Raw genomic sequence first — 24,593 nt, 5'->3', positions numbered from 1 at the left:
TGCCTTTTATATAAACATTGAATGTTTTCAGTGAGAATCCAAAGATTTAGTGTAGGCCTTTTGTTAATACCAAATAAACCTTACTTTCTTGGTTAGACATGGACATTGATGAGTCTTGGGTTAGGGAATTTTGCCTTCAGAGTATTAAAAACAGAAGTGAAAAATTAATTATATAGTAACCTGGCTTATTTTAATAAATGTATTTAATGTAATGTCAAACTACATTTTTAATATTTGTCAGATTTAATCTTTCAAATCTTGCTGTAAGTTTTTGGGTTTTTCCACAAGTAATTCTTTAACTTTTTTTTCAGGGTTGATATCTTATGCAGAATATCTGTTTTTGCTGACAATTCTTACGAGTAAGTATTATATATTTAAAATACATAGGCACAAATACTCAGCTACTAACAGCTCACCAAGAACTTTTTTCTGATACCTTTTTGCTTCTAAATTTCTGCATTATAGTAAAACATAAAAAACTATTGTATATAGAGTGATAATGCATTAATGTAAATGGATATCAGTGTCATCATTGGTCCATAGCAATACTTCAAAAATCATGGTACTCGCTGCAACATGGGATCAGAAAAGTCTTTTGAAATACTTTGAGAGGGGGGGATATTGGTTACAGAACCACATAATAAGGGGAAGAAGAACTGGATGGGAAGAGAAATAATTTTTCTTCTGGACAGCAGTTTTAGTCATTTTGGACAATGAGACATTAGCAATATAGCTCATGCAGTGGTGTGAAAAACGGCTGTAGTGTCTCACAGGTCACTGCCCATTTTTCTCGTGTTCACATATGCAATGCATGCAATACAGAAACAGCAGAATTCTTCAGTGTCTTTTTGTCTGACTTTTAAGTCCTTTTTCTTTATCCTATGTTCCTTTTGACTTTATTTCCTCCCAGTATTGTACATGTATTTCTGTCCCCCTCCTTTGCTTCCTTCCTTTTTCTCTCAGGCGCTTTATTTTAAAACAACCTTTATTTGGTACTTGCTTTCTCTACAAGCAACAGGCATTTTTTGGTTTTGTGTATGGAATTAATCTGGGATTGTCTGGTACTTACTTACTGCCATGCTTGTCACCCCCTGTTTTGTTCTGATCTGTAGGTGATGCTGAAAAACACCAAGATTTGAGATGTGTCAGTGAGCATTACATGGCAAGATCCCTAGAAGTGGTCCATATGCATGTCCATGGAATTGTCCACATGTAGTCTTGTTTGACTGACTTACACAGGTCTAACTTTTTCAGCAAGGGACAAAGCCAGGCATAATAGATCTATTGTATCAGTGGATGGGGAAAGGAAAGAAGGAAGCAGTCACTTCTTTCCTGACAGACTGTAGAGGGATGACCCTCACGTGACCCTCATCACTTCCATGGCTGCAAGGTCTGTGGCTGGGGCTTAAATAAGTTGACAAGTTTTCCTTGCTCTGGAAATCCACCCTCTCATGGTGTAGTATGAACAAGTAACATTGGTCTCCAGAGAGTGGAGAGAGTATGTCCAGCCTTCCATCAGTACACACCTCTTGCACAGTTCAAGGGGCCCTTCTGCAGCTTACCTCATTTCTCAGCAGAACTGCATTAGTTCCTGTTACGCAGCACGAAGGGTGGGTAATCTCTTTGGCAACTTCAGCTAGTACACAGTATGTGTATGTTTATATATGCATTAAGATTTAATGTACAAATACACTGCTTCAGCAGTGGTGACTGTCCCATGCTACACACTGCTTGAACATGAGTTACACTGTGTGTTCAAGTGGCTTTTAAAATCAGAGACAGGAGTTTAGCCCATTTAGGATACTGATTTTCAAATATTTGTTGCAACTCAAAAAAGATGGATTTATGTTAAAAAAGGACAACCATGACAGCCAAATTATAACTTCAGAAGAATACGTAAAAGTTGCAGGAAGAGGTGCCAAAGATTCTATTTCTTTAGAAATTTATGGCAGCTGAAAGTGAATTCATGCTGAATTATTGGCTGAAACAATTAGAAAATTGAAGCAGTATCAGAGCAAGTTGTTCCACTTCTCCAGACAATCAAGTAACATTATTCTTCACAGAATTTATATAGGAATGTATTGAACTGCAAAAACAAGGCACTTTTAGATGCAGGATAAAAATGCAGTGGTTATGTTGCTGCTTTGGTTACACAGAGGGTTATCATACTTACCAGTTTGAAAGCAAATGTCAGCAAGTGTTGGTGCCTCTATCTTTGCCTAACAAGTATCCCATGTCAGTCAGCCCCGAGTTACACAACCTGTCTCTCTCACTAGTCAGAATTAAAGTGAGATTTCTTAAAGCAGACATCAATATTTAAATTACTTCCGAGTCACCAAGAGAGCAATAGGGAAACAGAAAAAGAGTGATCAGACTTTGGTTCCAGGACACTGCTGACCAGACCATGCTGCCTGTCATACAAAATCAGATTCTGTAATAACACTGAACTTGAAAATGTAATTTTGTGGCAGACAAAGGTTTTATTTTTCCCCCCCAACCTTCTTTTCTCTTTTAAGTATGCCTTGTATCATCACTATCTTTTTTCTTCCAGTGCTGTATTGAATTTCATTTCTAGCAATAGGTTAATGGAGCCCTGCCTGGTGAAGAAGCCCAGGAACTGAAGTTGTCACCTTTACTTGGAGCTTTGTTTCAATTACCCAGTCACACAAGTTGACAGCTTGGTCAGGAGAGGAAGCACCTAGGTCTAACCTGCACTCACAGCCAGAATGAAGCTCTTCTGTTCAGATTTTGGAATTTTGCCTGATTCTAATTAAATACAAATATATCTGTGGTAGTCTTTGAACTATGCTTATTTTACGAACGCATACCTTTGGGGTGACATCATATCAGATAAGTATGTCATCTCTGAACAGTATAAGCAGCTTTAGGTCTATATTTTCACTAACAGCTCTCTTATCTGAAAATTGGAACACAGATGGTATGAATTGCTATTAAATACATCAATTACTTTTATTCTCTAAATATGTTATTGGATAGCCTTTTCTTGCTTTTGTACTAGTAACACAAATTTTGCATGTGGCATTTCCTTGGAAAGGAAGCCAGTTTTGATTATTAAATCAACCCAGTTGCTGGGGACAGCTCTGCTGTGCAGATTTCAGTGGTATTTATAAATATCCCTGCATCACAAGATTGCTTCATGTAAAACATTAGTTGACTGCTGAAGATATAGTTATTTCTAAAATGTAAAAATAATACTTTTTTTAACCATCTTGTTATGACTTAAAAGGAATGGGATATTTCTTTAACTTGTTCCCTTTGCAGAAAGATTCTCTAAAGAAAAAGCAAGGCTTAAAACTTTACAGAATGCAACCAGAAGAATATATTTGCCAAAGCAAAATTCTGAAGGCATTAGAGTTTTTTAGAGATACTGCTTCACTCTCCTCATGAGTCCAGCATTGTTCTTGGAAGCATCAATATATTCCAGAGACAATAAGTCCATGGCTTTCATATTAATGCCTGACAGACTGCGTTGTGGAATTAATTCACCTGCTCCAGAGATTACTGGGATATGGGCTTGCTACTGCAGTGAACTGTAACTACATTTCAGCAGCATGCTGCTCCTGTGTGGGCTTGCTAATGATCAAGGCCACCTCCTGTAAGCGAAGTAAGATCAGGAAATTGTGGGAAGGAGCTCAAAACACACCATGCTTTTATAGCACCTTCAAGATTCAGAGCTCATTACATTTTTGTGTTGAAAAGAAACATTCACTCAGTGAAGGAAATGCAGGGGAAAATTGTGTAGAATTCCTGAAAAACATCAGCTTGATGGGGGTCACACAAAACATGCTTTCATCAAAAACAGCCAGAAAGAGTAGTTTATTACATCACCGTAACATCTGAGAATATTGTTTAGGGAGGAAGGAGAAGGGAAGGGAGAAAAAGGCTTTGGGCTAACACAGCAGGAGCAGGAGCCAAGAGAGCTGGCTCCCTTCACGGCATCAGGCTGTCTGCTAGGGAGACTGCAAATGCTGGCATATGGTCATGCATGCACGAAGTGCCTGAGGAGTACACTAGCTCTTTCACCCACTGTGGCAGTAATTACTGGCTTCTGCAGGCAATTTCCACTCTTCTCACCTGAAAAGGAGCTCTAATAAACAAGGCAGGGCTAGACTGCAGAAGTGAGATGGGATTATAGAGATATCCTTTGGGAATATCTTAAGACCTGGCCAGTAAGAGATACAGTATTTTCGCTGGGGTCAGATGGACATTCATGGTTGTACTTAGGCACTGCTGGCATTTCTTACTTTGCCATTGCATTAATTATCCCTTGAAATGATAGTAAAAAGGTTTTTAAACAGTTTGCTTATATTGGAAGAGGTGTGTATGGTTCACTGGAAATACCATGTATGTACATAACAATGGAAGACTGAAGCAGAGTCAATATTCATTTTACATTCAGTGTTTGAGTTCTACTGTAAGTGTGTGATATTTTCAATAAAGTTCTTTCAAAATTTGTTGCAGAACCCCGGACTGGACTTCAGATTGCCTTTAAAATGTTGGATGCAGATGGCAATGAACAAGTTGAAATGAAAGAATTCTTTAAGGTAGGTGTATTTACACATTTTAATTTTAAAGCATTTAAATAGATCCATGGGTTATATTTGCGAAATGAAGATTCATTAAAATCAGCCTATTTTTCAGTCCATTTTATGATTATATACTTACTAAAATATTTTATATGAAAGGAGCACATACCAAAGTATTGTGATAGAAGTTTTCATATGATAGAAGATATCATATTTGAATCCGCTTTTAAAAATGTTACCTTTGAATTGTATCTAAAAATCTTCTACTGGGAAGGTAGGAATTAGTGTACATCCCTTAGTCCCATGAGCTAATTTAAATAATCATCTGGAAGAGCCTTTTGTTTTCTAAATGTGTTGAATAAGTTATTTACTACACCATCCTATTTTGGTCTTTATTAATTTTGCTTGCTGTTGCAGAAAAATTTTTATCAATTCACACTTTGAAGAGAAACAGCAGGTTTTTTCCCATATTTTATATAAACTATGGAGGAGAAAGGTAGATGCTTTAAAAACTAAGAAAATCTTGCTCTGATTTTTTAAAGAAGAATTGGCTTAATTATACAGCTTATTCAACTTTTAAATATTTATCAGGAGACTAACTAAGTACTTCTTGTCAAAAGTTGAATGCAGAATTAACAATCAGAATTTTTAATAGAAACCCTCAACTTAGATCAGATCCTTAATTCTTACTGGAGGTAACTGGAGAGACATTTATATAAGAAGCTGACATGGCTACTACAATTCAGATTATTTTCTGTGACTAAGGTAAAGTTAAAGCTAATCATGAACACACAGCTCTAGAGAACCTTAAAATCTAAAACTTTCAAAGACGGACCTGTTGATAGCCTGAAACATGTTTCATAGCCTTAAACTCTGAATTAATGATACAGTAGCTGTTCACATGTGTTTTGCACTGATCACCTTTTTTTCAGTGAGTTGTCTCTTAGCAAGGTTACGATTGATGAGTCATACTTAAAATCTATTTTAAAATGTTGAAAAATACTTTTAGATTTAGTAGTACTATTTGAAAATAATACTTTAAATTAGATCATTTTACAAGACAATGTTCCCAGAAGCCCCTAACTGAACCTGCAGATATCCTTGTTGTTGTGTAACCCCAGCCAGTAACAAAGCCCCAGACAGCTGCTTGTTCTCTCTCCCACCAGCTGGATCAGGGAGAGAATCAGAAGGGTAAGAGATGGAAAACTCCTGGGTTGAGATAAAGACAGGTTAATAGGCAAAGAAAAGCCATGCACACAAGCAAAGTAAAGCAAGGGATTAATTCGCTGCTTCCCTTGTGCAGGCAGGTGTTCAGCCATCCCCAGGAGAGCAGGGACCCATCGCATGCAATGGTGACTTGGGAAGACAAACGCCATCACTGCAAACATCCCCCCTTCCTCCTTCTCCCCCCAGTTTCTACACTGAGCATGATGTCACATGGTCTGGAACATCCCTTGGGTCAGTTGGGGTCACCTGTCCTGGCTGTGTCTCCTCCCAACCTCCCGTGCATCCCCAGCCCCCTCCCCAGCCCGGCAGTACAGAAGCAGAAAAGGCCTTGGCTCTGTGCAAGCCCTGCTCAGCAACAACAAAAACATCTCTGTATTATCAGCACTCTGTTCAGCACAAATCCAAAACACAGCCCAGTACCAGCCACTGTCAAGGAAATTAGCTCTGCCCAAGCCAAAACCAACACAGCCCTACACGCATTTGTTGCTACACAAGATCTTATAATTTTGAAGAATTTGTTCTATTAAAATGTTAATTATTCTGCTGATTTAAAAGAAATCAAGTTCTAGTAAAGCATATATTTTTAACCTAATAAACCAGGTGCAATCATAGTGAATTGTTATCAGATTATCCATGCCCTGATTACCGAAAGAAGTCTGTTATGGCTGTATTATTCACCTGAAAAACAGTATGTTACAAGGGAAAGTAATTCCACGAGTGAACATGTTCAGCTTGTAGTGCCTCTGCACCAAAATGCCACATTAGCAGTGCTTCCTTTAAATAGTACTGTCAGTTAAGCAAATAAGGAGATTCTTACAGAAACACAGCACAGCTCTCCTGGGGAGATGTGCAGTATGTTATGTATTTAATATCCATTATCCATTTCAGGTAATTCTAATTGAATCAGCCAATATGAACAACAGAAAGTCATCAAATAGAGAGGTGAAAACATTATATAAATCATTAAAAGTAATTTGATTTCTGTAGAGGCAATCAAGTTAAATGAAAGTTATTCTGGTTAGATAGATTGTTACTTTGCATTTCCTTGTTGGGCTGTATTGATAAAATAATACAGATTGGTAAAAAAAACCCAGCATATAAATTACTCTGTCAACTCACAAGAATCATTAAATTCAAAGAAGTCCCACAGGATGCAAGTTAGTCAGAAGATGAGTTTTCTCTCATGACTGTTTACTTAACATTTACAGAGGAGGCTATTTTCAAGCAAAACTTTATAGATCAGGTTTAAAAATAAAATTTTTGTAATGTAAGAATGGGAAAAAAATGTGCATGTTAATCTGTGTACTCTAGTTCTATATGTATCATGGAAAGTTTCTAGATAGCTAATATATTAGTAAATTGTGTGGCTAATCTGTCATTTGTCTTGTCCCAGTTGGTATCTTAGGAAAATATATCTGAACTATTGTATAGTGACTTCCATACTGTATTTGACAATAACATCAGGAAATGTATGTAAGGAAAATGCAGTGGAAAAGGATAGTGAAGAAGCAGTAATCAAGAGGCAGTGTCAGTAAGCAGGGTGTAGTGGGAAAAGTAATTTCATTGCTACTTCATCCTCTTGTTTCGACACCTCTTGTTCTCCCCACTTCCCATCGTTATCTACTGATTAGACATCTATGTATGTCTGTGTAGTCTGACTGTAGAGTCTTTGAGGTAAGAACTTGCCTTTTGGTTTCCAGAATGTCCATCATTCTTTGAATTGTGTGTATCTCAGTTCTCTCATGTTCCTGGAAGAACGGGCACACGATATGTCAAGCAGGTCATTCAGGAAAAGGAGATGTGTGACAAGCAGAAACTCCAACCCCAGTCCTCAGTGCCTGCATTACATCATGGATATAGGCTGTTCAAATCTGTATGGATCAGACACTTAAGGAGTGTGAGATGCAGAATTTCCCAGTGTTCTCTGCTAACAAAAATGGATGTTCAGGAAAGGAGATCTTGAATGCAACCCCATGTTTTCAACAAGAGAGCTCATCTTGTCCTCCGTAGCCTTTCCGTTCCAGTGCACATTTTCCTCATTTCCAGTAAAAGTCTCTCCCTTCACAGGGATACTCTTGTTCTCTCTCCTCCCTATTTCTTTGGGTTGAAGCCAGTGTAATTCTGCTTCATCCACGTTTCTGTGGTAAACAGTCACAATGCAAGAGACATTTCAGTATTAGGGCCAAGAAGGTTTTGTTGCTTTGCCCTGGAACTCCAGGGTGAGGAAGACGAGTTGGAAATTGCATGTTCACAGATGCTAGTTGCCACCCTTTAATAAGCCCCTGACAGAGTGCAGAATCATTTCTCAGAGCCACGTTATCTGCATCTCTGTGAGGACAGTAAGATACTTCTGTGAACTCTGCACTTACAAGATATTCACTTGAGACTTGGTGAGGGGGATTTCCAGACCTATGCACATTAATCTGAGACCTCCCACCAAGAATAAGGCTACCAAAGTTCCCAAAATCCCCAGCAAGTAAGGAATTTCCCTAACTCTCTAAATCTGTCCTGATTAAAGATGTCTCAGTAAAATTAATGACAGTGCAGAACTATTGGGAATAAAGGCAGAGTAGCTCTGATGGCACATGCAAGAGCTTTATGACTTAGACTTTCTAAGTAGACTGTCTATACACTTCTGCTGGAGAGCAGGTACCACAAAATACTTGTAGAGCTTCATCTAAGGCTGAATGAACCAGTGCCTGACACTCAGCAGTTGTGGTGGTTTGGCACAGAGCACTTCTCTAGTCCTAGAGCATCCACAAGCATTGATCCCTCTCAAGCAACTGGAAAAATCAAACTGCAAAATCACCCTTTTTTTTTTTTTTTTTTAAAGACTGACATAGTCTTTCTGCCAGCTTGTTCAGAACAGATTACTTCTGTCTTTAGTAGAGGCTCCACTTGTGCATAATAGGTCTCATTATCTTTGAATTAGCCATTAGTATCATGAGTGGTGAACAGATATAAATATTAATACAAATAAATGTTACATGGAGGAGTCCGTTTCTCGAGAGCAGAATTCTTCTCCCTCTGGTGAGTTGTTGCTGCACTGTGCTGGAAAAAATCAACTTCTGGAAATAGTTTCAAGCACTGTAAGAATGTGCATACAGTGTAAGAAAACAGTAAGCAAAACCTTTCAGAATACTTGTGAAAATAATTATACTGCATGTCTGTGCTCTTTAGTAGCCCCTGCAGATTTTTTCAAGTGTCCTTTAGAAATAAAATAATTTTTTTTTAAATCATATTATCTCTTGTTTGGAAAGTATTTGCAGTTGCATTTCTTATGTGTGATCAAAAGATTGATTTTTCAGGTAAGAAAAAATGTGATTTCTCAGTGAGAATATGGACAAGCAATTGTGGTTTTATCCAGAGCTCTATAATGCTGTTTTGCTATGAAGAAATTCATAATGCTTTTACTGTACTAGTCATTTGTTTTGTAAATGATCAAAAACTAAGATAATTTGGAGGAACAAATGCTGTTTAATTGCCTTGTTTTATAGCATTTCTTTTGATAAGTACTATTAAGACATGCCATTCAAAACTAATAATAGAAAGTACCTATCCTGAGAAACTAAAAAAATGAGGATAAAAAAGCAAACAAATCCGAAAAAGCCCATACTGCTGCTCTGAAGAGAAAAAAAATTTAAAAAAAAGAAAAGACCAAAGGAGAGTTTTAAAAACTCCCCAAAATAATGGCTGTGGAAGTTTGGTAATGAACTTATTCCCAGTTTCAATGAGCAGGTTGAGGAATCACTCAGAAATGTTTGAGAAGCAAACCAGCAGTTTTAAAATCCTTGAGCTTTAAAAGCATCTTTTCTAAAGTTTGCTGATCCAGAATGATCAGCGTAAGTCCATATCTCTACCTGAAATGTATTAAGTCCCTTGTTCTTTCATTTCTGCTGTCCTTTTGAGGATTCATGCAAATGTCTGAAAGGTAGGTGTGCTTTGTGCTATATTAAATCACTCGTTCTTTTGGCAATGTTCACCTTCAAAGCTGAAATACAGTCAAAGAAACCTTGCAGCTCTGATACACTTGAGGTACTGCAAATTAATGCCCTGTTTATATTACCTTAAAGCTTTATTTGGGACAGTGGAAGTTAGGTTTTTAAATGTGAATCATTTTAGTAATTCTAAAAATCTTCTTAGCTAATACATTCAAGATTTATTTATTCTGGGGGTAGAGGGGAAAACTCAAACCACATTCTGCCAAATGCCAGTTCTGAAAAAAATGTTTCCTTATTTTATTAAATTATTCTTAATTGTTCATTTATTGTAGTACCTCATTTGAACAGGTATGTTTTTCATGTCTAGAAGATCATGTTTATAACAGAACTATGTAAAACCATCTAGAAGGACAGCATGAAAATCAGGATCATTTTTATTTCTGGAATGATCCTTGATGTTATATCCCAGAGTTTGAAAATCTTCTGAAGTGAAAACTAACCTTCTGGTGCAAGAAAATCTCCTCTAAAAATAGAGTAAGCACTGGGCTGCAAGAGGTAGATTCATGTTTGGTTGTATTAACCACAGTAGATAAGACATTCCTGGGAAAAAGTGTCTGAATAGCAAAATATCCTTAAGTATGCAAATATTTTGTCATGACTAGAGAACCTTGCAGATATGCATAACTAAGGAAAGGTGCAATTAAAGCAAGGTTCAGAAAAAGAAGACTCTTACAAGATCAAATTTGTAATTTTCCTGTTCTTTTCTCATGTTTCAACAAATAACAGCTACAGAGAATCATTGGGAAGGAAGATGACTTGAAAGCAGCTGGAGACGAAACAGTACTTTGGGTATGAAACAGAGATACATTTTCCTTACAAAAACATTGTCATGTTCCCCATGAACTTTGTTATTTTTTCAGAGTTTTTAGGTAAGTATGTAAGCCTTAGTATTAGTGCTTTAATTAAATGAAAGGACATGATTTGTCAACTGCTTTCTAACTGGGGAAGAAAAATGTTTGTCATTTCTGAGCCTTCTGATGAAATGTATGCAATCAGTGTGTTTCATGACTGTGTTCTCACTTGGTTCTTAGGTTTCCATGAGCCTCTCTTTCAAAGTAACTCTCTTCTATTTATGAAAAACTCAGAAAAAACTCCATAGTGCCATATGAGAATAGAAGGCTTTCCAAACGGAAATCAACAGCTTAAGCTTACCTAAGTGCTGCTGTTGCAGTGATATCAGCTTATACTGAGTTTGTTTGAAATGTGGTTATTGTCACTGAGGTGACAAAGACAAGGATTACTTAAGTTAAGTCCACTTCCAGAAAGAGATGGCATAGATGCAGACCAGAAGAAACAATCCTAGAGTATGATCTCCCAGCTGGGAAAGAGGTTTCGCTGTTTGGTGGACCACTAGCAAATGGTAAATATATCTCATCAGTGAAAGGGACAGGTAAATTCCTGCTCTCTTCTGTTTTCCCCTGAATCCAGCCACCTACAACCTCCCTTCTTCTCAGGAAGAGTCTCTTCTTCAGTCTGTAGTCAGCACAGAAACAAGATATTCTGTAGCCTGGGTGACATTGAGTGAAACTGAAAATAGAGATGGGGAATCCTGAGCATACTGAAAACACCTCAGAAGAAGCTGATGAACCATTTAACAGCCAATAGGACAAGCGAAAATGGGCTCAAGTTGCACCAGGGGAGGTTAGATTGGATATTAGGAAAAAATTTTAACTTACGGGATGGTCAAACACTGGAACAGGCTGCCCAGGGAAGTGGTGGAATCACCATCTCTGAAAGTGTTCAAAACACATGTGGGTGTGGTGCCTAGAGACATGGTTTAGTGATGAACTTGGCAGTACTGGATTGATGGTTGGACTCAATGATTTTAGAGATCTTTTCCACCCTAAATGATTCTATGATTCTAAGGAAGGGGAGAGTACAATTGGATTATTTCCATCTATTACTATTAGATGCTGCTTACATCAGCAACTTGCTTTCAGCTGTAAACTTTCAGTTTACTCTGGGCATGAGGCAGTGGCTGCTCATGTTGGAAGCATTCAGTAAGGAGTTTATACAGGGCTCTGCTTTGTGAATCACGCGTCAGCAGTTTCTACAGAGTTGCTCACGTTCTTTACTTTTTCACCTGCCTGAGGAAAAAGTGGAAGTGGCTATTGCTGACACCATTAAAATTTATTAGGCATAAACTGTCTTCTGATTCACAAAGGTTTTCCTCCCTCAGTGTGTATTCAATTCAGTCAAAAATTATTTGATTGACTAACAACCATCTCCTTTCTTGAATCTTTTCATCAGTCACCAGATTAAAATAGCTAGGATTAATAGGGTTGTCTGCTCCTCAAAATGTATTTCAATTGAGACTTAACTGCCATGACAGTGAAAGAAAAAGGATCTTTATTCTGCATGAATGCACAGCTGTAGTATAAAATTTCCAGAGAAACTTTGATACAGTTGGACAGATTAGTTATAAACACATAAGCTTATTGTGAGCTAATTAAATACCTGAGCCAGAATGTCTCTATTTTGTTTTTGTCTTGCTTCAAAATTTGTCTTCAGAGTTCTCCATTGAGAAAAATCTGAAGTTATTGCAACCAGAAAATGTTATTTAATACAGTTTCTTAGAAGATTATAAATGGAATTATAGTATGAAAGAAGAATTAAATAGCTTTGGGGAGTACAGCTAACTTGAAATTACTCTGGTTTCTATATTTCTACTTGGCAAAATCCAAATTATCATATTTCTCCTAATTTTAATTTTCCTTCCTGTCTTGGTCTCTCACAAAAGAAATTGATTATCTTTGTAAGCAGTGAATGTGACTATACAATGTAGTTGGTGGATGTGTTTTTACCCTTTATTTTTAATAATTATGGCAGTCATAGTATTGCTTTCAAGCAAAGCCAATGAAGCATAAAAATATGGGGCTTAAGTTGATTAAGTTTTTTGAAAGTTGAGATACTGCAACAGAATTTTGGTGTTTGGAATGGTTCTTTATTTTTACAACACCTTCTCAGTTCACTGGTTTTTCAGAGTAAACCCAGTCTCTGATACCAGATGGCAAATGTCACCAACCTAGGAAAATACAGTTTAAATGGTAGTCTGCAACTTTGTTTAACCAGGAGGTATATCCAGGTGTGTTCCCTGTACAGTGTGTAGACAAAGGTCCCAGTCATTTATTTACTGTATGGTAGTACCATTTAATACTTATCAAGTTACTATATGAGGAAAAGAAAAAGCAGCTTGCTGTTCTCCCAGGGTGCTTGTATCCCTGCCTTTTTTACTGAGACTTTGACTTACACGCCTAAAATTCAAATTTTCACCACTTAGTAATGGCCCTTGAATGGGATTACAGTGGAATTGCTTATCCAGATACATGTATTTCAATTGAGGGCTTTTATTTTTCCAACATTGTAATTGATGCTGGAAGAAAAGCAAAAAAAAAATCTGCCCAGCCTTAACTGACCCCATCTTTTAGAAAGTTCCATGCTAAATTTTGCAGAGCAGGCAATCTCGTAGCAGAGGTGCACATGGTGAAGGAGAGCTGCAGAGAGACTTAAAAGACTGGAACCTGCTTCTTCCTAATCAGACTGGAGAAAATGATGCAGAAGTCAACAGAGGCAGTGACTGCCTCAGCTCAAACACCCTCCCCACAGGCCAAAGGAAATGCTCCATCTGGCATCCTGCAGAGCTGTTCTTCATATGAAACATCCAGCTGAACATGTGACCATGGTTCATGGAAGAGGAGAGCCAAACTCCCTGCCTGGAGGTGGTCTAGATTACAGTAGGAAAGTGCATGAACTAGAAGATTTGGTTTATTTTGAAAAGGTGTTGCCCGGTGAACAGCACCTGTTGCTTTTGTGTTACTGCCCTGAGTTCCTTAAAAGGATACTCTAACAGTGTAAGGTGCTTTAGTGTTCTGGCCATGAAAACTGTGCTAATGGGGGCAAATATCTACTGGACAGACCAGTTGTCTAGATCAGGGACTTTGCTCTCAGGCCCTTCAATTTAGATTAATGAGTTCTCAAGTACTTCCAATACCTCTAATTTAATGTGCTTTATGTAATGAGTAAACTTATAAATCAGTTTTAGGTACTGTTAGAAAAGGAATGACAATACAGAGTGTTCTATATTTGTTCTTGAAATGAAATTAATGTTGGGAAATACGTGCATTGTCTCATTTCCAGATGATTAAACATATACTTCTGCATTCCCTAGTGACTACATTTTCATACAAAGTGTGAAAAGTATGATTCGGGTTTTTTTAACATTTAACTAGTAGTTGGAAACACAGCTACTAATCTCTTTTAAACAGAAAACTTTTGAATTAAAATTGACTATATGCGGTGTACTTTTAGACTCACATTAATAATTTCTTATTATTCGTGTATCAGTTGTTTTAACCTGTCTACTTCTTGTTTTTTATATTTTTTTTCTGTGGGTCTAAACGAGGTAAATGGCATTAGTCATTCACACATTTGTCACTGCTTACCTGGTCAATATGAGGATTTACACTTGGACCTTCGGACATTGCAGAATTGTGGTGCATCTCCTCAGCCACAGGAACTGTGCAGGCGGTCTTAACTTGCCCATCTGCTCCCCTAGAATCTCTAACTGGTTTAAAGTCTTTACCCAGTGCTTCAAAGTCTGCCTAGCTCAGTGTAACTAAAGACTGCCTAAAACTGAGGGAAGGTGGCGGTTGGGAGCTATGCTCTTGTAGTGCAGCAGTACTCTGTAACAGGGGTGCTACACATCAAATTTTACAAGAATCTAGTCCAAGACTAAAATGAATATCCCTCCCCAAAGAGTCTGTCATTAATCTTGTAACCCCTCAGTTCAGATGGAATGCACATTTTTTCTTGACCTATCTTATCCAACATAAATATGTATGTTTGCTATCAGCAATTTAACATTGAATTCTGTTGGAAAGCTTTTCAATACTTTAAACCAAAAAGTGTGATGTTCCTGTGTGCTTTAAAGAAAGCTCTCCAGGCAGGCAAATACCCTAAAGAACCAAACTGACACCAAAATATTAGGCTATTCAAAAAGTGCTGGGTCATTTTTTACCTCATGGACAAGGAAGTTACTTTATTTTTCCATTTGATCTGATGACATCATAACCTCAAGAGAGAGAAAGAAACACGTCTGAACAGGGGCTGGCTGTCCCAGGAGTTGGTCACAGGCCGCCTGCGCCATTTTCAGCGCCGAGAGCAAGAGGGTTTGCGCGTGCTGAGGATGGATGTGCTCCGCCTTTGAGGCCAAGTCTGCCTTGATCAAAAGAGTGGGTTTCATAGCACATCACGCCTCCCAAGGGGGTCCTCATTATGGAATCTCTTCTTTTTGTGTAAAGTAATATTTTTAAAGCATGCCACAACAGAGAAGCGGGGCCTGAGTTCTTGTGAGGAGCTGTCCCCAGCTGTGTGTAGGAGCTGCTTTTCCAGGCTGCCAGCAGGGCATCAGTCAGGCAGCCTTGGGCTTTGCAGTGCAACAGTGCCATTCCTTGACTGCTTGGCACAGTCGACCTGCTGACAACAAGACAAGTTTCAACCTGTTTCTATTTGGGGCATAAAGTATCTCCTACAGCATCTACTCCCAGATTAGTTTTAGCCCCTTTGGGGTGGAAACCGTTTTTATTCTGTACCTCCTTATGAATTGATGCAGAACTGTGGTTGATGCACTGGTACCTGAGGATGTCCATGAAGTTACATGTTCTTCGTTACTAAAGGCCCTAAGTGTATAGCAGAGTGATTCCATGGCATTAGTTGTTATTAAAAAGCAATTAATCCTCCCAGTAATAGCAATTATGGGTGTTACTGGATGCTGTTTATTGTTTAGATGTTCTATCAGACTTCTCAAATATTGTCTATTATACCATCTGTAGAATGAGCTGTGCACATTTTAGCCCTTCTGCATCAGACCTGAGGTATTCTTAAATCCTACCTAGTAAGATTATGCATTGCAAAACATGAAGAAGCTTTAGTATGCATTTACGTTATGATGAAAGTTGATTCATCATAAAATACATCGTTTCATTCTGGAACCCACTTGAGCCTGTCTGGGCTTTGCCAAAAAGGCCTGCTTTTGGAAATCTGGATCTCCTGGTCCCACTAGCTGGCCTGTTTACAGTTCTTTTGTCTGACTGTAACTGTTAGGATAAACTTCATAATGGACACATCTTTTAAACCTTCTTACCAGAACTGAGTTGTAGGATTTATCCCAGCATCTTGGAGACTCTCAAAATGACAGAAAGCTTGAATTGTCATGAGCAGTGTGCAAAGCTAGCCTGGGATAGAAGCCTGGCATGATGAATTGACTGAGCTAGCAGCTTAAAAACAAAGAGGATTCCAGAGAAGTGGACTCAGAAAAATTTGCAAAGATTTAGTCTTACCTTTGGAAAGATTAGGGACACCACTAGCAGACAGAAACTAAGATATTGTCCTCCTTGCCCAACCTCACTTCTCTACCCATTCTTCCATCTACTCACTCTCCTTCTGTGTTAACTAAAAAACGTATTCAATCCAAAATACACATTATTTCTACAATATCTAGTGAAATAAGACATTGCACAGCAAATACCATCTCTCAGGAAGCAAGCAAGAGAACAAGAAGTGAATTGCAGATTTTAATCATGGTGAATGCTTTCCAGTCATGCCTCAGGCAAAATCTGCAAGGAAAGGTGGTAAGAATCTAGAGACAGTAAGTCTATTAACATTTCAGATGAGTTTTGAAAGTCAGTTAGGTACATTATTCTGAAAATCCCATCTCACTGTGCGATAAGTTTCTTCTCAGTGGCACTTGTTGGTACTTGCTGCAGTATCAGGTCCTTAATGTCAAAAGCTCAGTGGGGAGCTACAGGATTAGGTAGGTCTTTGCCCATGACTCAGTGTTTGCAGCATCAGGGCTCTTATGTTAACAGCCTGTGTAATGTAATAAGGAAATAACTTGTGTTATCTGATCTTACTTAAAAAGGAATAATTGCATAATTCAGCAGTTCATGTTGCTTTTGAAAAGTGTAGGAGGCGTTAACATTACTCTAGGAAAATTAGCCTATGTTTGTAATATGTGCACACATGTTCATTAGTTCATAGACTTGTGTGGCATCAGATTGTGTGGTCTTTGGGATTCTTTGTCTGAACCAATGGACCCTGGAACATGTCTGAGTTCCCCAGTTGTGATACATGTCTCTGCCCCATCCTGTGCTTCTATCAAGATGAAACTCAGACTATTGTGATCCATCCTTTTTCCACTCTGTGCCTCAGCTTTCTGTAAAATGCACAGATCAAAAGGGTTCTATGCTGCACCCTCCCAGGGCCTGAAGCACCCAGATACACCAGAATACAAACTTTCACTCCGTTTAGATAGTGATTCAAAGCTACCAGTCTGGTCTGCTTTACAGCTTGGGATTGGGTTACCATTTCATTCTCATTGCCAAGAGAGACATTCCAAGTGTAAGTTATTCTTTTACCCAAGCTCAGGAGGGCGAGGTGTTGGAAATATTAATAGAATTCTCATTATCTTCTAACAAAGATTTGTCATGTCGGTACTAATTCATACAGATCAGCAGCAAAAGCTCCTAATGGTTCTGTGGACAAAAAGGAATTATGTACTAACATGTACTTTAATTTAATAGCATTAACTTTAGGAAAAGCAATTTTTTGAAATTTTACCCTTAAGGTGTAGTCTCTGTGGTCTCCTATTGCATTTTATGCTTTAAAGAAATGTACTGTTTTGTAGTTTTAAAATATATTTAACTCTCACTAACATAGTGATTGGACATCTGCCAACTTCACTGTGGAATTTCAACTGATAAAGAAGGTAGTCAGCAAGTAGGTGCATATTTGTTATAAATCCAGGGATAGGCTTTGTCATCTTAGATAAGATGAGGTAGGTATTGTTTGTATGCCTTTTTCTATCTTGTAACTAGAGAAATATGAATAGAAGAAAAGAGCTTTTTCAGTCACAGACTCAGTTTTGAAAAGGTTGTTTTAAACCTCATTTTTCAGTTTGTTTTCAATACAACACTGATTATAATATGGAGTAATTAAATTAGAAGCATTAAATTGTGGAATCATGAATTCAGTTTATAAAATTACATCAGCAAATTTATTTCTTGCATTTTTCAAGTCTCCTTTAAACATGTAAGCAAAACCCACAAAAAGTAGATTAGAATCTAGCTGCAGTGAGGGATATGTGGATTCTTCTCTGTTTCTTCTTAGAAAACTTTGCATTCTGATATAAATAGTTTGGGTTTGAATTTCAAATAAGCATACATGAATTTTTGACTTTTGGCTTTCAAAAAAGCATATACCAATGTTTATGCATCAGTCTTCACAGTAATCTGAAGTGTTTAAACTTCAGAAGGATGGATCTTGTGGGTATTTAAATATTCTTTGCCTGCAATTAAATGATAAAAGTTCAGTAAGTACAGCTTGCATATGGCTTGAAAAGTGTTTTTTTCTAGGTTCACTCATACATAACTCATATCAGTGGCATCTGGTGAACTGTAGCTTGTAGTAGAAATGAGGAATGTTACTGCTTTAACTGTAAAATAACTGTGTCATGTATGCAGTAAGCATGAAACATGGAGGACTAATGGGACTTGTTATTGATGATGCTGAAAGCTAAATAATCATTAGTGTTAAATCTTATGAATAGACTCTTGTCTTTCATCTTACCTCTTCAACCAGATAAAAGACACAGAGGCTATTTGGATGTCATAAGAATAGTTTGCTGAAATCCCTACAGACTTTAAAAAAAATTCTCTCTTCATGTTTCTTAGTGTTTTGTTGTGTTCAAAGAAATGCCAGTATGCTAGTGCTGAAAGAAGAATAGAGCAGAAATATCCAGCATTATGTGTGGGTTTAGGCTTGTTAAAGATTGAGTTGGAACAGTGTGTATCACTTCTCTGCAGAAATTCCTTCTTGGGATTTTAAAAACATTTTTAAAAGTCACTAACACTGAAAATTTCCAAGAAGCCTGGTAAGACAATATTATAATAGAGTGTTGTCAGTGTTTGTATTTTCCTAGCTCTATTTATTAGACTATCATGAATGTTTTTAAATGGCTGTAACATGTTAGAAATACCTAACTAAAAACTTCCTTACAGATATTAACTTTATTTAAGCCTTCTATTCACCTAAGAATAAAGGTTCTTAAAGATTTAACTTGCAACCTTCTCCATTTTGATAATAAAATGCACTGATGGTGGTTGGAAATTGTTCTTATCTTTCATACAGAGTATTTAGAAGTGTATTTGTAATACACTATTAGCAGTTGATGTGGAAGAGTTGTTTAACTCTGAGATGCTGTGCGATAGCTTTGGGAACAGTAGTTAAATTTCAAGTATCTCTTGTGAAATTCTAGTTCAAATAAATATTTTTAGATTCATGGTGAGTATTAATGGTCATGCAGTGCATAACAATCATATAGTTCTTTTGTTTTATAGGAAACAGAACTGGACAGCTGTGGTGTTAATACCATGTTGCTGGTACATTTCTTTGGAAAACAAGGAAAGGAAAAACTTCGCTTTTCCGAGTTTTTCAGGTATTTTTTCAGCTGGGCAAGCCTAACAGGAACCAGTCTTGTTCCTACCCCCCGTGCTTTGTACCAACACTGGCATTAATCTGACCTCACACTGAGTTGATTCAGAAAGTTAAGCAATGAAGTGGAGATTATTCATGATTTTGCATGATTGAATTCCCCATTTAGCTCCTAGAGTCTGCTGTCTGCAGGAGCTGAGCACTGTGATAACTCCAAGCAGCAGTGGGCTGGGAGGGTTGGGACTCCCATTCTTAGCAGCTGTGTGGTGGTGTACTTTAAAACAATGTGATTCATGAGTATTTTTTGTGACCAAATCACAAAAGAAGTTATTTCTAATCAATTAAAAAATATTTTCTGAGCTGAGATACCTCCTTCCCCATTAGAGCTGTCATGGTAAGCTACAGGCAACTTCTCCACTTGCTTCAAATTCCAATTTCTGTTGAAACTTTCCCTGTGCCTTTTCCTTTACCCTTTGAACTACTTCTGCAATAGGACTATGCAGATACCTGTCTGAATCTTGACAGACGTCTTGTAGCATGGCATCAAGAGAAGATTATCTACATCAGTATTACCTTTTCTACAAAAATAATCAATCATTTACAGACTGCAAAAATAGATTAATGTGTTTTACTTCAGTTTGTATTCAGAAGTGGAGAATGTGTGGCAGTGCTCTTAAAAATGAATGTTTTTGCAATCAGTAGACTAAAAAGTGTTTGGCTCCAGTGGCTCTGGTGCATACCAGTCTTCAAATAAACAACCTTTCCCTTTTGAAGACCTCAGCCGAATAGGAATCTAAGTGAGTAAAATAAGTTTAAGATGTCTCCAGCTCCCTTTTCTATAAATACCATAGATCCTCTCAATGAAACAAAAGGCAGAGAGCACCAGTAAAAGGCTGTGTTTGCATATACAGTGTAAACTGAAAAGCCTCAGGTTTTAGATAAAATCCTACATTGACCGAATGAGGCATGACATTGATGAAACTATGTACCTTGTACATTCAGAATGCATAGGTTAAAGACCTTTGCCTGCCACACAGATAGAGGCCTGTAATCAAAATCAAACTCCCACATCTTGCTCTTAAAATTTGTGGGATAAGTGTAAGGTTTAATGCAGGTAATTTTTCAACAATGGCAGTTACGTTTCGTAGGGCTGGAATGTGCCTCTTTATCACTGCGTAGACACTCCATCTCAGCTGCAGCGTGACAGTGGAGTTTATTTAACACGCAGAAAGGTGAATAAAAGGATCGCTGTCTTTTTAACCTCTGTGAGGATATCACCTTTCACATGATTTTATTTGCTAGTAAATCAAGCACATCATTTCTGGGCTCCTATTGTTCAGAGAAAATGTGATTTCTGTCTGATGGCCTCTCATAACACTTTACCTTATGCGGGAAGCTATTGTTGGCTGTTTGATCAAAGTGCCACACTGTTTTTGCAAGAAATGACTGATGAGCTGTACAGACATAGATCATTGTCAAAAGCTGAAAATAATGATGGTAAATGCTTTTATCATTTTCCAAGTTCTTGCCTAGAAAGCTTTTCCATTGATCAGTGTAGTACCTAGTAGAAAGTAGAGGTGATTAAGTTTGATTAGGACACACTAAAACTTGTCACATTAGTTAAATACACAGATATTGCTGTGCTGCAGAGTCCTTAAAAACTACTAAAAAAAAAAAAACCAAAACCACTAAAAAAAAAACCCTACACAAAAAATACAAAAAGAACCCCCTCCCCCAAAAAACAGGAATACTTTCATTGTGAAATTTCACTGTACTTACATGGGAATTCTGAAAGCTGAGACCACTGTTCTCATCTCATCACTTACATATATTTTCCTCATGCTCCCTCTTTTCAGTTTGTGTGGCATTAGAAAATCCATTTGTAAGTGTGCAACCATCTGTAACTACATGTACACCAGCCTTGTCAAAGCCTTTTAGCCCACAGTCCAAACATTTTAAAAATGTCAGACAGCCACAGTCGATATACCAGGGCAATTAATTTGCCCTCTTCTTCTTTCTTTGCATTCAGATGGCACAAAGAAAATGGAAACTGTCTACATCTCTTGCATCTCTTGGAGCAATGAGGCTGTTGTAAACCAGTTCTTGTGTCTCCCTTCCTACTGCCCTGACCACAGGAGGCACACTTAGGATAGGGAGGGAAAATGGTTAGGTGCTTGCTGGTGCTTGCTCCTTAGGAAATCACAGGTGTTGATACACACACGGACAATCCTCAGGCGTTTTTTTCGTCAAATGTAAAGGTACTTTCAGACATCTTCAGGCTCCTTAAGGTAGGACTCAGGGAACACATGTTCAGCTCCAGACTACTAGATTAGTTCTTATTAGTTGTATTGTCCTTAACATAAGGACAATATAGTAATTATTAATAAGAATTTACAATTTCAAAGGCGAGAGCTTGCCCTGGCAAATGTTAGGAAATTTAAATTTCTGGAGTATGTTTATGTATATCACTACTAAAGGTGTGGCCTCTTAGTCAAATACAGCTGGAGCAGTATTTTCCTGTAACATTTTAAGAAAATGTAGAAGAATATTCAGTAAGCCTAAAATCATGTACCAAAGAAAGGTAGATTTAATACAGGAAGCCGACTTTCTTCTCAGAAGATCTGAACAAGTTTCTGTTTCACATGACCACCACTCAGTTTTACACCTCAGTAGTCTTTCATCTTCTAATACCAGATCCTATCGTAGAGAATGGCCCCAGAATTCAAGGCTTTTTTGTTCTTTTGTATGGATTTCTCCTGGTTCTTAATACAGAAATAACTTTTGGTCTTTTCCTTCCAAAAAACAAATTTAACTTGTGCTTTAATGTCCAGTTATATCATATGTACTATCTTTTATTCTGAGTAGGAAACTATTTCGTTTTCTAGGTATAGGAAATATTTCTTCCTGACAGACACTGGGGGTTTTTTCCCCCTGAAAAACGTCCCTTACTGATCTTGTTTAAGTATGTCTAATCCTGAATAAAAGAGGAGACAGTATTTCACTCCCTAAACAGTTTACGACTGCTGTGATTTTTTTCTGTAATCTGTCCCCAAGCAAGCTTAAATCTGTCACAGTCTCCTTGATGGAAAAAAAAAGTGCAGAGAGTATGGAAAGGATATTCAAAAAAACTCACTGATTGTTGTTTTTTTCCTGGGATGTCTTACAAAAAAAGTACTTCCCAGTATAGTTAAATAATGGGCATCTTTTAACTGTATGAGGAAAATTAACATTTCAAATCCAGTTTATGGCATTTTCTTACCTGATTTCTTGCTTCCAAACTTTTCATCAGTTAATGGAATTTTGTACCAGAAATATTGTTTAATTATGGTTCTTTTTTTATTTCTGCTTTAGATTGAAGGTCACAAATGGTATAACCATACACAGATCATGCCTTTTCCCTACCTATCCTGTTTCTTTCTTTCAGTATTTTGAATTTCTTGATACATTTTATTTGAAACCTTTCATTTAAGAAGCCAGAATGATCCAGGCTGGACCCCACTGCTAGTGCTGACATTTCTGGGGGGCTGTGGTGTGTGTGTGCCAGTGCATGGATGCAGGATCTCTTTCAGGTAACATTGTCAGCCAGCAATCTGTGCTTCTGCTGTGATGACAGTTTGTACATTTTCAGTGATTTCCATCTGGGAATTTGGAATTGCTTTGCAGAAATAGAGTGTGATTGCCTCCTGACTTGTCTCTGTTCCTACACTTTTATCTATGTGTGTGCATATAGAGAGAATCCTAATACACACAGAGATTACATCAAGTACAGCCAAGATCAGGCAGTGAGGAAGTAGAGAACAGGAACAATCTGGCTTCATGATATTCCTATCATAACTCAATCTGAGTATTTCCCAAATACTTAGTAAAGAGGTTGAGAAAAATATTTTTCTTTATTTCCTGTAAGCTTAGCAAAAGAATAGCTTGGTTAGTTTCTACAGAACACTTATAAATGCAAGTGAGTTGTTTGGTTTGGTTGGTTTGGAAATGTTAAGGATAGTAAATCAAAGAGGGTTTTGCCTGCAATTCTGAAAATTGAGAGATCAATTAACTGCCTTAACACTTGCAAACCTGAATTTACAAGCATAGATCTAAATGTTCTCTAAAGGTTAATGGTCAAGCCTTTGTTAGATTTTCTATATTCTGATTTGAAAGTCAGATTGCAAAAAGGCAACTCAAAGCTGGTTTGCCACAGTCTTTTGGTGCAGAGAGGGTTATCAATTCTTCAAAAAGACTTTGGTGTCCAAAGAGGAGCCAAAGCATGGTACAAATGCTGGGGTGGTATATCCATCACTAACTTTGTTGTTAGATTTCCTTCCTAAAAATCAGTGTGACAGGAACTGGTCAGTTCTGCATTAAGAATGTTAAAGCTCTGCACAGACAGTTCAGGTCAAGAGGAAGAAAAAAAACTTTCCCTAACATTTCCTTTAATGTTTCAATCTACTACTTTGTGTGCCATAAAGAATACAATGCTAGCGCTTCTCCACTTGGAGAGGGAATAGCTGCATTCCTGAGGTCTCCACTCTCTTATTCATTTTCATTTCTATTTGTGGTGGATTAACACTATTAAAGCTGAGTTGCCAAAAGCCTTGAGAGACTCCCTCTTTCTAAAGTAGAGCACATTAGAAAATGAGGGATAAATCCTGATAAGGTTTCTGGATGCTGTTGTAACACGATAACGAATTTGGCCATTGGCCTTCAACGTGGGTGTTTTAGAGAGTGTGGATAAAGTGGGCTGTCTTAAGGAAAGTGCTCTCTTTTCCTAGCCTTTTCCTCATCTTATAAATTTATGGTTTACCTCTCCTTTTTGTTACTTGGAAACTTGGAGCTTTCTTTTATTTTCAAGCTACTATAGCATAAGAGTATTCCCAGTGTAATTATTTTTTAGTTGTAGAGCACATCAGAATCCTGTTCCTGTACTTGAATTCTGACTCCCTACAAAGTCCCCAGCCAAGATCCCACTGACTTTGGGAGAGTAGGAATTTCATTCCTGTGCTTGTTTTTTCTAATATATGGATCCATTTTGAGGACTTTGCAGCTGAAACTCATTGCACTGTGATCCAGAAGATACAAAAGGAAGTATCCCTAGTGGTGTCTTGACATTTATGTATCAAGTTTTACTTCCTAACCAGAAAGTTATTTTTAATAACTTTTAATAACTTTCACTTAAAAAAACCTCATTAGGATTTTTAACTCTCACATCTGGGAATAAGAGTGACCTAGAATGCTGATGCGATGATTCATAGTATTTTAATTATTGTAATACGGGAAGCTATCACATAAAATTTAAATTGCACATTTCAGCTACTGCTCCAAGTAGCAGTTGATACAG

General features: G+C 37.5%; 1 protein-coding gene across 3 annotated transcripts in view; it reads left to right on the top strand.

The window, feature by feature from the left end:
* MICU2 (mitochondrial calcium uptake 2) overlaps positions 1–24,593 on the top strand; it is a 142,425-nt gene that overhangs the window by 105,892 nt on the left and 11,940 nt on the right. For all 3 annotated transcript variants that reach the window (XR_007201640.1, XR_007201639.1, XM_048294856.1), the window contains exons 5-8: positions 312–359; positions 4,483–4,565; positions 10,502–10,564; positions 19,171–19,268. Coding sequence is in view for 1 of the 3 variants with exons in the window: in XM_048294856.1 (XP_048150813.1) it covers positions 312–359; positions 4,483–4,565; positions 10,502–10,564; positions 19,171–19,268 (292 nt within the window). In the remaining 2 variants the exon portion in view is untranslated. The remainder of the gene's footprint in view (positions 1–311; positions 360–4,482; positions 4,566–10,501; positions 10,565–19,170; positions 19,269–24,593) is intronic.

This window comes from Corvus hawaiiensis, chromosome 2 (assembly GCF_020740725.1).
Source record: "Corvus hawaiiensis isolate bCorHaw1 chromosome 2, bCorHaw1.pri.cur, whole genome shotgun sequence".
Classification (NCBI taxonomy): Eukaryota; Metazoa; Chordata; class Aves; order Passeriformes; family Corvidae; genus Corvus; species Corvus hawaiiensis.
Note: the sequence above shows the minus strand (reverse complement) of the source record. Positions and strands in the feature narration are given on the sequence as shown.